This window comes from Gopherus evgoodei, chromosome 3, assembly GCF_007399415.2.
Source record: "Gopherus evgoodei ecotype Sinaloan lineage chromosome 3, rGopEvg1_v1.p, whole genome shotgun sequence".
Lineage (NCBI taxonomy): Eukaryota > Metazoa > Chordata > Testudines > Testudinidae > Gopherus > Gopherus evgoodei.
The window spans coordinates 118,459,117-118,474,091 of NC_044324.1; the positions used below are offsets into that span (position 1 = coordinate 118,459,117).

The 14,975-nt window shown below is 38.2% G+C and overlaps 1 protein-coding gene across 1 annotated transcript in view; it reads left to right on the plus strand.

The window, feature by feature from the left end:
- VTA1 (vesicle trafficking 1) overlaps positions 1-5,504 on the plus strand; it is a 76,879-nt gene extending 71,375 nt beyond the window's left edge. The window contains exon 8 of the mRNA XM_030556453.1: positions 3,818-5,504. Within this exon, the coding sequence (XP_030412313.1) occupies positions 3,818-3,963 (146 nt within the window). The 3' untranslated portion in view covers positions 3,964-5,504. The remainder of the gene's footprint in view (positions 1-3,817) is intronic.
- The last annotated feature ends 9,471 nt before the right edge of the window (positions 5,505-14,975 follow it).

Genomic DNA, 14,975 nt, shown 5'->3' on the forward strand with positions numbered 1-14,975 from the left:
CCACTACTCGCCCTCCTGCCCCTCTGTTGGAGTTATTGGCAAGAAGGAACTGAGAGGCCATGGGTCGGTGGTGCCTGATATATTGCGGCATGAGCACAGCACTCTAGAGGGCACCATAGCTGGCTCTACAGGTATCGCTAAGGCAAAAATCTCTGACAGCTGTGCACATGAGTGCGCGCACACCTAGAATGGAATGGGTGTGAGCAACACATCTCAAGGAACAACAGTTACAAAATGGAGGTAACCATTTTTTCTTGGTTTTAAAACAGATATGTTCTAGGAGGAATTATTTTGGGGAAGCTCTATGGTCTGTGTTATACAGGAGAGCAGATTAGATGTTCACAGTGGTCTTTTCTGGCCTTGGAATCTATGAATCTATTAATTTAAATGATATATTAAAAATAAATTCAGTTTAGTTACATTTTGAATATCTTGACTGTTTCTTTTTAATAGGAAAAGAAACTTTCACTCCCTTAAATAATTTTGGTTCCAATTACTGCATTGTTCTTATTTAAAGAATGGTTAAAGCACTGCTAACACATACTAATAATTTTAATTACCGTCACTGCTTTGATTTTCTGTAGACGATATCTAAGGGCTTGCCTACACACACAGTGCACTGGTTTCATTAAAAGTGTGGTTTTAAACCAATTTATTTAAACTTGTCCAAGTTTTGAGTAGCAATTTAAATTAAATAATAAATCGTATATTGTGTAAAATATCAATTGTTTTTCTTTCAAAAACTGCTTTCCTTTATCACTACATGATTTTCTTAACCCTCCTCAAAATGCTCTTCAATTTTTGCATCATGTTTCTAATTGCTGAGCTGAAAGAATCATAGCTGGTGGAAGTTAGCTTTGGATTGCAAATGACTATCAAATTTCAGTAATGAATACAACTACTATACTAATATTATTTTTGGATTACTACAGAGTCTAGTTTGTTTCAGGATTGGTACTGCATAGCTTTTCCCATGTGTCAATATTTTTCTTGCCTTTAAATTATATAGGCTGAAATTAATTAGTTACTAAATGGACAGGTCATCTAAATGACAGCTTTGAAATAACTACAAATATTTTAGTTTTTCTCCACATCATTTCCAAGTAGATACTTTAATAAAGTATTTCAGGAAAATTACAGTTGGCATTTTTCTATACTTTTTCTCCATTGTGAGCTTCTGACTTTAATAGGAGCTGAAACTGCTCGGCACCATATAGGTTGAGGCCCTTACTGAGTAAACTTTGGTTTATAAATTAAAATGCTAGAACCTTTTCCTAAAGTGTTGATATGGTGGTATCTGAAGGAGGTCATAAAAAATAAGACTTTATGCCAACAAAACTTTAATAGAACTGGTGCTGTAAAAATAAGATTAGGTTGGTTAATTTAGGCTTTCTTCCAGTAAATTAGTTGAATACTGGAATGATGCCTTGTCTATTTTCTAAAAAATGATGTTCTAATTTCTTTTGGCATCATAATATGAAGGGAAAAATGTCTAAGGAGAACTTGTTGTTCTTTTACTTTTCATACGTATAGCCCAGTGTGGTGATGGAATTCAGCCCAACTGGTTTGACTCAGTTAAATGTCACTTGGGCTATGAAATATGGACAAATGTATACATACTATGTATGTACAAGTATATTTTTTAAAAAGGCGTAAACTGGCTCATCTGATTCACTAAAGTACACTGCCATCATACAGTAGTCTTACAGGTTTGACAGGTGCCAGATGCCAGAATATTCAACAGCTATTCTGTCTCAGGCTTGATATTTTGAAAATGAAAGTAGGTGCAGGTATGGAGTGTGTTTTTCATTTTGGATAATTCCTGGTCATATGCTGTTTGTTTTGGAGGACTGGTTGTTTCACTGACTTGCTTTTGCTGGTGAATCTCAATGATACTAAATGCTTCCGCACTGTACAACAGTGGTAATTATCATCTGGATTTGGCTGTTTTGTATATGCTGACTTCTTGCCATATAACAAAATTGAACCCAAAAGAATCTCATTTATAATTTGCTTTGATTGGCTGATATGTTGTCCATCTATAGTAATATAGGTACTTAAATCATTATTTAACTTAATCATCTGAAAAATCATTGGTAATTATTCATCCAGGACATATGAATCAGATCCAAATAAGGTTAAATTGAAGTTAAAAATTTTAAAACAAGCTTTAAAAATTGTATATAGATTTTGTCCACTAAATTATTTCTATCAATTGACAAACCAAAAATCTGTACTGTAGATTTAACTTCTTTAAACAGAATACAACAACCATAAAATGTATTTTCCTGGTGAAATGGAGTAGTAATAATAAGTAATTTTCTAGTAAGAACTAGGTATTATTAATACAGATATTTAGTTTTTAATATTTACTATCTTTCCATTTTTTTATTTGCCCAAAATCAGCTGCCTAAAAGTGGGAAAATGGATGAGGAAATATAATGGGTATTTGGAAACATTTCTTGATAAGTAAAAAACTGAGATTATGAAGTAAACACATAATATCAGCAACTACACAGTTTGTGAGTTTCAGAAAAGGAGATCCAGCTGAGCAGAACTGTACACGATAAAACTCATAAAAATATGTTTGTATTCATGTTTAAACATTCAAAGAATTAAGTTTACAACGTCTGAGTTTAAACAAGTTTTCTGTTATTAAAACCCCCATCGTATAAGAAATGAATGCTAAATAAATATTCATTTTAAATAGTAAAATATTATGACCTGTTATAATAGGTGCTTATTATAAATTGCCAATGCTTTTATAATAATTCATATTAACATCCAATATAACACGTGGTTTTTAAACAAAAATTGTCTGGTGAAAATGCCAGAGTAGTTCCCTAACAACCACCATTTTCCACCTTGAGTAGCATTGATAGAAGTGGGCTTATTTACAGAGTAAAATATACTAATCATTATGAGTACAGGTTTCAGAATCTGGCCCTAAATTATATGGGCTTTAGCCTTAACTTTCATTGAATTGGTTAAGCCCTTGATGCAGTGCTTTCAAGCACATGCTTAACTTTAAGCACGTCAGTGGAACTATTCACATGCTGGTCTGCTGAATCAGGGTTTACGTCTCCAACATTTTTTTTGAAAAGTAGGAGTGTGTGTGTGTTTGTTTGAGAAGTTTGTACAGATCAGTGTTTGGGTTTGTTATGAGAGAGCTTTTGGCTGGTGTTTGTCAGAATTACAAAAAATACAATCTTGCTTTCTCTGATTACATAAGACTGAAAATATTGCAGATATGTTGATAATATTGGGACAAATGCTTTAGTCTGTTTCTCAGTAGGTAAAAGTAGAAATGTAGTATTTGTGCAAATATCTCAATAGGGGATGTTTCTATATCTGGAAGATTATACAGACAGGGAGAGAATGGCTTCAGCTGTGAGTGTATTATTCCATGCTGAGAGTAAAGCAGTTACACAATAAACACATAAGCCACTGTCCTTGTTTCATGCAGGTTGTAACATGATTACAGTTAACTTACTGTAGTGTGAAAGCTCTTCTGAGCTACCTCAGATAAAGGGCAGATCTTTCTCAAAGGTATTGGTTTACTCATAAAAGGCACTGGATCACGTAAATGTCCAGATTTTGAAGGTCCCCATATAATATTAGAATGACACGAAAGAAACTGAGAATTATACATAAAAATGAACTTAAAAATAACGGAGTAGGACCAGCACTTCCTCTCATGCTCTTTGTTAATATAAAAGACGATTTCAAACATTTTAAGTAAAACATTATGCTTGATCTGAGATTAAGGCCTGAATTTTTCTTATATTTTTACTTTTTAATTATCTTGTTTTTGCAGGGGAAGTCCGTTTGACACCAGAGGACTTTGCCAGAGCCCAGAAATATTGCAAATATGCTGGCAGTGCTTTGCAGTATGAAGATGTGAGCACTGCTGTGCAGAATCTACAGAAGGCCCTCAAGTTACTGACTACAGGCAGAGAATGACGCCTTTGTCCAACAGATTCATGTCTTTTGCCTAAAGAACTAACAATCCATTACTTTACCTTCTGCCTATTAGGGGGACACAGTTAAATGAAAGCTCTCAATTCCATTGACCATGACAATGAAATCTGTGTCATCAGATCCCTGATGTAGCACTATTCAGGAAGCTCAGCCAGTTTTCATTTTCCACACAGTGGAACTGGAAACATATGGATGCAGTGATGTGATCAAGATACTGGAGAATGCACTCTGAACACTGCTTAAGAGTTAGAATTAATGTTACAACATTTAGAATGTTTAAGGAAAAATAGAGAATCTGTCTTTACCGTGTTGGAAAAACAAAGTAATGTGCTCTACTGGTATTGAATCTGAATTTATCACTGTTAATAAAATTTAAAAAGAAAAATGGCTTTGGGACTGGAAATAAAAATTAGGGATTTTCTACTGAAATTTAGATAGCAGGAGTGTGGGGCCGATGGATCATGAAATGATCTTAATGTACATCCAGAAAAGTCCTATTGTTTTGGTATTATCTGAGACCAAGTTAAAGGTTGGAGGCTTGAAAAGAAGAATACTGAGATTTAATTGATGATTTATTGTACTGGAATGTCCATTTCTTGAAGCTTTGGGCAAAGACATTTTAGAAGCTCCTCCCCTTCCTCCATCCTCCCCCCCCAAAACACACGTGTGTGTGTGTGTGTGTGTGTGTGTGTGTGTGTGTGTGTGTGTGTGTGTGTGTGTGAACTGCTACATATTGGTTTTGGTAACTGATTCTTACTCATTTTGCATGGGCAATTTAAATTTTATATATTAAGGGTGGTTAAAAGAAGGTGGTAGTAGTGTTAACCAGAGATGAGCCCAAAGCCCAGATCCTAACAGTGTGGATTTAAGCTTCACAGCTGCCCCATTTCTTTCACCAGCCAAATGACCCCTCAGCCAAATACCTGGACTTTGACACCTTCATAGTCTCTGTTTAGATCCAAACTTTGCAGGTCAGGTTCATCTCTAATGTTAGTGCAACCAAGTATCCTCCTCTGCTTACTTTCTTGTGGAGACACGGGGGATTCTAGAATTGATTAAAATATTTTGGAATTTGAACTCTGAACACTTTATAAGCTCTGTCCTGGGGAGTTATGGAGCTATTGATTGTTAAAACGGCATCCATGCTGTATAAAAATAAATGAATACAAGATTCTTTAATTAGTATGACAGCCTTAAATGAGTACACTATAGAGTTTGTCTATTTGTATAATACATCTTTGAATACCGGTGAAACCTGATAGACGTTATTCTTTGCAAAATACTAAATCAGATGTGCACACCTGTTCATGTCTACGCTATTTTCCAGGGATGGAAATATATCTGATATTTAAAGTACATAAAAGCAGCCTAATGGTGTGTAAAATCTGGTGCGCAAAGCACATTCAGTTAAGACTGCAAGCTCTGTTCAACTGCATGTTTGAAAAGGTAGTGTGATCATTTGTAATGTATTCTTAAACATTTTAACCTAGTACAAATTAATACATAAAACAAGTTCATTCTTACATTTTCCCACTATGGGATAGAATGTTTGTCTGTGTAAGGAATGTTGTTGCAAGTTTAGAACAAACAATTCTGAAACATTACTGACAATAACTTTCTGTAGCTCTCAGCAATGAGCTCATTGTTCATTATAGTACTTCAGGCAGGTCAGAGATGCTTCAGTTTGCTGAACAAGCCCTTCTCACCATCATACTAAACTACTGGTAAATTCTTCCATATATATATATATAAAATGAAGGGGTTTTATTGTCGCTAGAAACGCTGGATTTTAAGAAAAATATGTTGAATTATCAACCTAGAGAAACCTGTTGCAATCTGAGAAATGACTGTAAAAGTATACAATTTGGTATAGCACTTTTCATCTTAGGATCACACAGCTATTTATAAATATTAAAGAATAAAGCCCAGAGTACCCCGGGGAAGAAGCTAAGTTTTGCTAGCGGTCTGACTTACAAATTAAGTAAATGTTGTGCTTTGTTCTAACGATGTTTCTGAAACGAGTACAGTGTTAATCGGGGCTTTTAAAATTAAAAATAAGTTTCTCTTGGAAGAATTTAGTGAGCCAGTGCAATGGATTAGAAGGAAATAATTGAGTAGAACTATACACTGAATTTATAGGTCGCTCAAGAATGAGAAGGACTGGCTCCTGGCTACAAGTAATACGTTAAGTCTCCAAGGAGCATCATTAGTAGAGCAGCCTCGGGCAGTTCCATAGGGGCAGCAGTTGCAGCATCTAGCTTTTCCAACCAGATGAAAATTTCAGTGTGGTGTCTACGAATGGGATGGAAATTTAAAATGAGTTGAACTAACAGGTTTCCAAAGCTGTTTGCGAGGGTCTCAGTAGCATTTTTTTCTTAATCAAACTGCTTGTATGGATTTTCCTCCACACCCCCCCCCCTTAGGAAATCCTCTAGCATTCTGTTGCCTGTAAATTCAAAAGTAATCTAACGCTGAACTCCAAAGCAGTCTATTTATATTTTTAAGCAGATCAAGGCATTTTATAGTACAAAAAAAGTCTTCCCCTTTCAAGGACTTATTTTTAATTAGCTATTATTGACAACACAGCTACTACAGATATTTCAGTGTGCTGCTGGCACACTACCTTTTTTTCATCTACACATAACCAAATTCTATGTTCCGTTCCCATTGACTTCATTAGAAATTGTGTTGCATCCATGTAACTGAAGCCAGAATTTGTCCTAACTAGGTTCAGCCAAAAGAAAAAATGAATGTTTGTAATAAACATTTTGCTCTATGAATATTTTTGATTTAGTGCTTCTCATCCAAACAGATTAACTTTGCAATTCATGAATATTCCACTGAAATAAGGCCATTTCTGGGATTAGCTTAATATGGCATCTATTTCAAAAGTTTACATTAATGTTATGCAACAGTTCAGGAGCAGTGAAGTTGCTATATTCAGCTGATGTAGGGAGGATTTAAGTAAGTAGAATGTAATTAACCTAATGGGAGTTTGGCACAAGCAATGAAACGAGCAGTCTTGATCTTAAGTAGCATGGAAGCTTTTAATAAGTGTTCATGAACTCATTTTACATTCTCTCTGAAAGGTGATACTTCCACCCACAGCTCACTCTAACACTGTGCTGGGAATTAGGTTAATACTGACTCAACCAGGAGTGTCACTTGCTGAGTCATACACAGTTGCCTGCAAGTATAAATCTGGGGACTCCATCCACATAGCAATCAAGCGTTATCCTGCTTAGCTTGTGCAAACAACCCACAGTCTAAGGAGTGCCTGGCTTGCCCTGTGTTCATTTTTGCTATTAATAACTTTCAGATAAATACATTTATTAAAAGGTTTTAATTAGTATTAATTTTATGCATAGGTATATCTATAACACTGATTTTCTTAATACTTTTAGAGTTCTAAGTTTTAAACTTCCACCTGTGCTGTAGGTAGGGAAAGTGTCTTGCAGTAGTTGTAGTTCAGGAACTCAAGAGTTCTGTGAAATTCACCTGCAAGGCAAGAAATCCTCTGCATGATACAGTGGGAACCCTTAAGAAGTGCCACTGTTTTGAAAGACTCTACCAATTCTGGGGAGAGTCCATTAGAATTGCTGCAATCATTCCAACTGATGGAATGTTTCAGGGATGACCAGTGTAGGTCACATGTAACCTTTATATTGAAATGTTCCCATTAATATTAAGTTGTTAAAGTTAAAGTTGCAGTAACACCCAATTTAGTTTTCAGGTTGGAACCTCTAGGTCATTTACAGAAATTTTATATAGTAAAGGACCACAAGACAGCACTTCGAATGAGAAAACCAAACTTTATTAAAGAAAAAAGTTAAGCAAACAGGCATACAATTATTACTTGCGCAATACTACAATAATACGTACACTCAAAGATGAAAGTGTACCAGTGGGTGATCAGTCCACTGACAAAAGAGTGAAGTACAGCCTTATAATTCCGTTCCCTTTTGACATTAATTGGAGCTCTCTCCAAATTAACAAAACTACTTCTTTTGTAATCCATTGTAATACTAATTAACATTAAACTGCCCCTAACCATAATTCTATTTCTACCACCTCTTTTTGGCTTTTTACATTCCTCATTATTTAAATTAACAACAGCACCAATGTGCTTCCTATACTATCAATGTAGATAGCATTTTAATAAAACATTCCAAAATTTTCAAAGAATTCTAGGGATTAAAACCTTGCTCAAGTCAGTTATAACCATAATGTAACTTGGGGTCATGTTCTTGCTAACTTCAGTTTTTGCATCATACTGTCCCCAGCTTAGCTCTAGTTTTCCAATACTAGCAACTTCAATTTCCCATACTGTGCACCAGGGGTCGGCAACCTTTCAGCAGTGGTGTGCCGAGTCTTCATGTATACACTCTAATTTAAGGCTTCACGTGCCGGTAATACATTTTAACATTTTTTAGAAGATCTCTCTCTAAGTCTATGATATATAAACAAACTACTGTTCCATGTAAAGTAAACAAAGTTTTCAAAATGTTTCAGAACCTTTGTTTAAAATTAAATTAAAATGCAGATCTTATTAGTTTAGTGTGATCCTTGCCCTTGCTTTTCCTTGCTGAGTCTTCCAATGTCTGGTGGCCCGTATTTGGATACTTTAAGCTGCACACAGGCTTCTGAGTGATCAGTTGATAACTGGCTGGCAGGAGGTCAGCAGCTGGAACCCCAGATCGGCAGCTGAGGTGAGTGGAGCTGGTGGCTGGTAGGGCTGAGCAGGGCCAGAAGCCTGGACCCTGTCTGGCGGGGGCCTGCGCTGGAACTCCAACTGGAAACAAGGTGAGTGGGCTGTGGGTAAGGGGCCAGCAGACGGAACCCCAGAGTAGCAGCAGGCTGAGCGGGTCAGCCCACCCAGCTCTGGGGTTTCAGGGGTGGGTTGAGAGTCTCTGCTAGCCCCGCTCTGGGGTTTCAGCCGCCGGCTCCTGCCAGCCAGGGTCTCAGCCCACTGCCAGCCTGGGGTTCCTTCACCCAGGTCAGCAGTGAGCGCTGAATGGGATCCCAGATGGCAAGGGGCCAGCAGAGGGAACCCCAGAGCGGTGGCAGGCTGAGCAGCTCAGCCCGCTGTCGCTCTGGGGTTTCCACCACCGGTTCCTGCCAGCTGGGGTCTCAGCGGGTGCTGAGTGGGACAGGCGATGGAACCCCGGCTGGCAGGAGCTGGCAGTGGAAACCCCAGAGCAGTGGCGGGCTGAGCGGCTCAGCCCGCCCCACGTGCCGTCAAAAGTCGGCTTGTGTGCCATCTTTGGCACGCGTGCCGTAGGTTGCCGACGCCTGGCATATAGAGAGGAAAAAACAGAATTTTACAGCCTTGCTGTGGAGAAAAGAGATGTAGAAGATGAGTGAAGGTGTAAGACTGTGTAATGGAGGATTGTGGAATTGTTAACAGTAATGGAGATGATTGGGTATGGGAGCAAGGGAGAGTCATTGGACTTTCTGGGCCATGGGGCAGGTCTGCTCCCTAATGAATAAATATGTAAATCAGATTTCATCATCTCCTTTTTCCAACACCAAGGCTGGTTAGACTGAGTTTGTGAGCAGATTCCATCCATGTCTGTTTTGAGTCACCAGTTGAGCCTGCTGGGAGGTTTGCTAGATGATTTTATATACCATGTTATATTACTGACATTCCTGGCCAGTCAGATACATGATTAAAATTAGGGACCAATGAATAATGAATTATGTAGCTGCAGAATTTACAGGTTTTAGCAAATTGATGCATAAATCTATAAAAGTTCTACCCTTTCTGCTCACTTGCCAAGGCCCAAATGTGAGGTGCAGTGCCTGGCAGATGAAAATGAGGAACACAAAATATTAAGTGTACAGGAAATTTAAAGTTCTATGTGATTGCTTCCTTGAGTTAAACATTTTCTATCACCTGTATTCCCACATTCTGTGTTCCTGATGTAAATAACTTTCAACAATAAGTGCAAGAAGCCAGCAAACTTATGTGGACCATGGGTAACTTTGGGAATAAAATGAGTGATGTCCCTTGAAATTGAGCATAGTTGACAGATATTGGGAATCTTGGAGTTTTGAAACTTTAAATTGTGCCAGAAAGCACAATGCAATGAGAGCTTCTGATGCCATCTGCCTCTGCTGGTAGAAATTATAACTTTTGAGTGAGGTCTAAAACTTGACTCTTGGAGGTTGCCAGCTCTTTAAGGTATATGGAGCCTCATGGAACTAATTCAATTCTCAAATGATTCTTTCTGCTCACACCAAATACAACATTATTACATCCTTCCCTGAGAAATACATTTAAAGCTAGGGAGTTATAAGCTCCACTAGGAAAGCTTGTAATTCATAGATCACTGCTGATTAAATGCAGGTTTCATTAAAGAGAGTGAAGCATTTGGCTCTCGAGGATGAGAGACAGGCGTGGCCATCAAGACTTCGGATTCCAATCCTAAACCTGACACTAACTTGAGTGATTTTGGGCAAGTCACTTAACTTGTCCTTGCCTCAATTATCTCATCTGTAAAATGGTCATATGTATGCTTATCACATCACAAAACTGTTGAGAATTATTTATTGGTAGTTTAACGCTGGCACAGTGCTTTGAAAATATAAAGCACTGTATAAGGATTAAATTGAGTACACTTGAATCCAGCGCTATAAAAGTCTGTGCTCTTTGACAATATAAATGTCTTTTCAAAAGCTTTTAGCGTGAGTCTATCGGAGTAAATGCTTACGCTTGGTTAACAATCTAAGAACAATTTTTAATGTAAGAACACTACTGGGCATTGTTACTACATGTTTAATCATCACTAATCTTACTGATTTGGGCAGCATGTATTCCAAATACATTGTTACTTCCCTCACTGTTTACTGTTTGGATTGTTCCTTCCCACGGCATACGCACCACACAAGATGTAACAACTGCTGAGGGTTTAATTTATTTTCTAATCAAATGCCAAAGCCTGTGGTTTTGTTACCTCGTGCTCTCCATGAAGGTGCACAAGAGAGTCTTTATCTCAGAAGATCAGAAGTGAGATAGCAGGCTCAACAACTGATGGAAAAGTTTGTAAAAATGTAAAGGCTGGAAGCAGAAAAGGCTGCCAGATTTTCTTTCCTAACCCCCTTCTTCCTCCTTTCCCCAGTAATATAGACATGCTCATTACAGAATACAGACGAGGTCCACACCATGAAGAATTTACAAGCTACTGCAGCAAGAAAAAATAGGATGTGACGAATGAAGTGGGGGAGGTACTGTGAAGGTTTTATTTATGCAACACTTGTATCAACATCTACAGAAGATGTGGGTTTTAAGGAAGGGATTTGAAGAGGTGGAGGGAAAGAGAAGTGGCAGACAAGAAATGACCATTCCCAGTGTAAGGAACAGCAGCAGTGGCATCAATCTCTTCTAGGGTGACCAGATGTCCTGATTTTATAGGGACAATCCCGATTTTGGGGTCTTTTTCTTATATAGGCTCATATAACCCCCACCCCCATCCCCATTTTTTACATTTGCTGTCTGGTCATCCTAATCTCTTCATAGGGAGGTGAATTCCAGTCATCCCTCCCTCCTAGCAGGGGACACCATTCTTGTCCTTGCTTGTCCTCTTCCCCCTACCCCCATCTTCCTCCCACAGCAATCACTATCTCCCTCAGCCAGAGTGTCTCTCTTACCACAGAATGCGTAAGTCAGTGCCGTCAGGGAGTGGAGTTTTCAGCAGACTTCCCTGTGCTCTGCCACACAGGAACAGACTTCCTGTACATCAGGTCACAACCAATTTGTGTGGCACAGACCCCATGCACCAGGCTGCAACACCACTCTCTGAATTCTGGCCCAGTTCCTCCTCCACAGAGGGTAACTGGGTCAAACTTCAATGGTACTGCAACCACACAGCTTGAGCAATGCTCCCAATTGCCAGCTGCACTGATTTAATATGGGATCACAGCTTAAAAGTGGTCAGGCCACGGCCCCCCCAGCTGTCCTTCAACACGCACATTTGGGAAGCTTAGAGAGTATTCTGATGTTCAATTTGGGCTCACCTTCCAGTTCATAAATATACTTTGATCTCAGCACGCAGATGTAAAGGAGTGTAAATGACATTAAATATACCTTCAGTATAACAAAAAAGAGCAAGTAAATTGGAAAGCACCATTTTGACAATTAGCTGATGTAAAGTATGGCTGAAAGAATGTCTTCTCAAAATTAAAAATAAGGCTCCCCTCAAAAACATTTTAAGAAATTAGTCAGTAGTTGTAAATCATTAAACTGTTAGTAAAGTAAATAATATAAAAAATAACTTACAGTGCCATGGAAACGTGCTGGTTTCCTGTGCGTTCTATCTGCAAAGATCTTAGATTCCAAGGGCAGAAGTGACCATTGTGATCATCTTGTCTGACCTCCTGCAAAACACAGGCCATGGAATGTCCCCAGAATAATTCCCGGAGTCTCTCTCAGAAAAATGTCAAGTTGATTAGCTGAGTTTTGATTTTGCAAAATCAACAGTCCCCTGGAGAAGGATGGTTAAAATGATGCCCCGCACTGAGGGTATGTCTGCACTGAGGGTATGTCTACACTGCAGCTTGGAGGTGTGGGCTAGCTGCATGAGTCAAATCCCACCTGAGGCAGATTACTTTTGTGTAATGAAATATATCTGGACTAGTGACTAAGAGCTTTTTGGTTCCAGATCCATTGCGTTGCCAGTCCTTCCACTGTGCAGTCTCATTTAATACCTATCTTTAGACTATCATAACACTGAGGCCGAGGCCTTTGCTTTTCTTTCATTTGTGACTATTTCCTACTAGAAAGTGCTATGTACTTCTGACACTTTGTAATAAATAATCAAGAGAATCTTTTTTCCAGTTTATCTAAACTCCACTAGATTTTCCAAGAAAACCAAGACTTTGCTGCCTTAAATGTTTTTAAAGTTGCATGGATGCATCAAGATACCTTTTCATGGGTAATCTGACTGTGCCAAATTTTGCTATCAAGGACCATGCAACATAGGATAAGATGATTTTATACAATATGTTAATTCTGCTGCCAAAGGTGCTGTCATCTCTCTCTTACAGATTCCTATGATGAGACTTAATTAAAAGAGCAGAAAGAAAAAATAAATGAAAATAGAGGACAATGCTATCAATTTTTGCTGGTAGGAGTCCTGCAGCTCAGCAAAAGAACATATACTGAATGTACTGGCACTAAAAAGCCTTTATTGATGAAGTGGGTCTCTACAGCTATCCTCTTTTCCAGCCAAACTCTGGGGAATGTACAATAACAAGACTTCATTTAGGAATGTTTGCTCTGCACAGAAATTTCTGAAGGAAGATGGATGGAAAAAAAGAAACTAAACCCAGATTGTAAAGTTGAGCCATGTATGAAAGTGTAGCCAGTTTCATCTTTCATAACCTATATCCTGATCTGGGTCTAGGAAATGTACTGTTAGTAGATCTCCATTTACTCTCAATATAATCAAAATGTATGTTTTCCCTCACCTGTCTTTTTAATTTCTCCTCTGTCAAATATTGGACTTCCCTCCCTCCCACCTTGCTTCCTTTTTGTATGCTCTCTGTTAGTTATGTTATTGGATGTTTCATTTATTTTTCTGCCATGTGGACATTTTAATAAGAAGAAGATGCACTGTAATTTTTATGTGTGTCAACAGAATTGGTATTTTTCAGTGTAATGGATATGTTTGTCTCTTGCTAGAAATAATAGAAAACAGATGTTCTGTATGTTTGAAATTTCAAAACAATAAAATATATGGAGGGAAAAGCAAAACCCACGTGTGATGTAGTCCTATTGAACACAATGGATTAACACCTGGGATTAATTTGTTTTTGGACGCATAGCCAGAATAAGAGAGAACTCCACAGCTACATTTATGTGAAGAACAATTTCTACAAGGGTGGAAGACTCAGCCATCTCAACTGCTGCTTTTTAAATCTCATTTTACAGTGGAGACAAAGGAAAATTCAAAGTTTTAGAATCTGATTTAACTTGGAGGTGAGGGGTGGAGAATAGTTTGTGTGACTTTGTAGTTGGCTCCATAGGCGTTTAAACATGTGGCAAACCTTTACTTAGTGGCTTCAAAAGAATTAGTACAGAATATGCATGACTTTTTGTTTGGTATTGAACTTTAAGTACACCACATTACACTAAGTGGCTGGTAGTACTTTGTGTAATGGCATGCATAAACAATGCACACATTTCAAGAACTCATTTAACCTAAAACGCACAGTTATCACTGTAAGGGTTCTATAGATTTGCGTAAATCCCGCTTTTAAGTGATTATTCACTTCCCTCCCCCCCCCTACACACACACCTTAAATTCTGACCACAGCGTGTTTGTCACCCAACAGGAGAGGTAACAAACTTGGTCAGAATTCTTCTGGTACAGAGTCTAATACACGAACGTTGACTTCTAGCTTATCTCTGTGTGTGATTATATCAGACCTTCAGCAGTTTTGTTTGTCAGCCTTTTTCCTTCAGGTAAGAAGAGGTTAGGACCAGAAAATCTTTCACTAACAATGAAATGAAAATGCAAGAATAGGGATTTGAACTATTAGGAACAAAATTAGACTCCAGTGATGACCATGTGGGGCTCGGAGCAAGTAAGGCTAAGCATAGCATTCTTTTTGTGTGTGTGTGTTTACCCCTCTAGGATGGCATTCAGTTATTGATGCCTGCATGCACCCTGCATATTCATACCTATCACTGAGTCATAATTGATGAACAACTTACATAAGCTGTTTGAAAGAAAGCTAAACCCTTCCTCTGATATGGGCAGTAATAATGGCATGTATGTTAGAACTGGTGAACATTAAACAAAACCAAATAGCTTGTTATTGACATCTGATTGGATAAATCATGTAAGGAGCTGGTCAAGATCTCGCTTTAGTCATCCAAAGAGATACTGCGTATTTAAGTGCATGTATGCTGTTATGGCAAAATTCTGCCTCCAGGTATATGCTTGCGACTCTTTAAATCCTGGGATTGCTACTGAGGCAGCAGGGTCAAC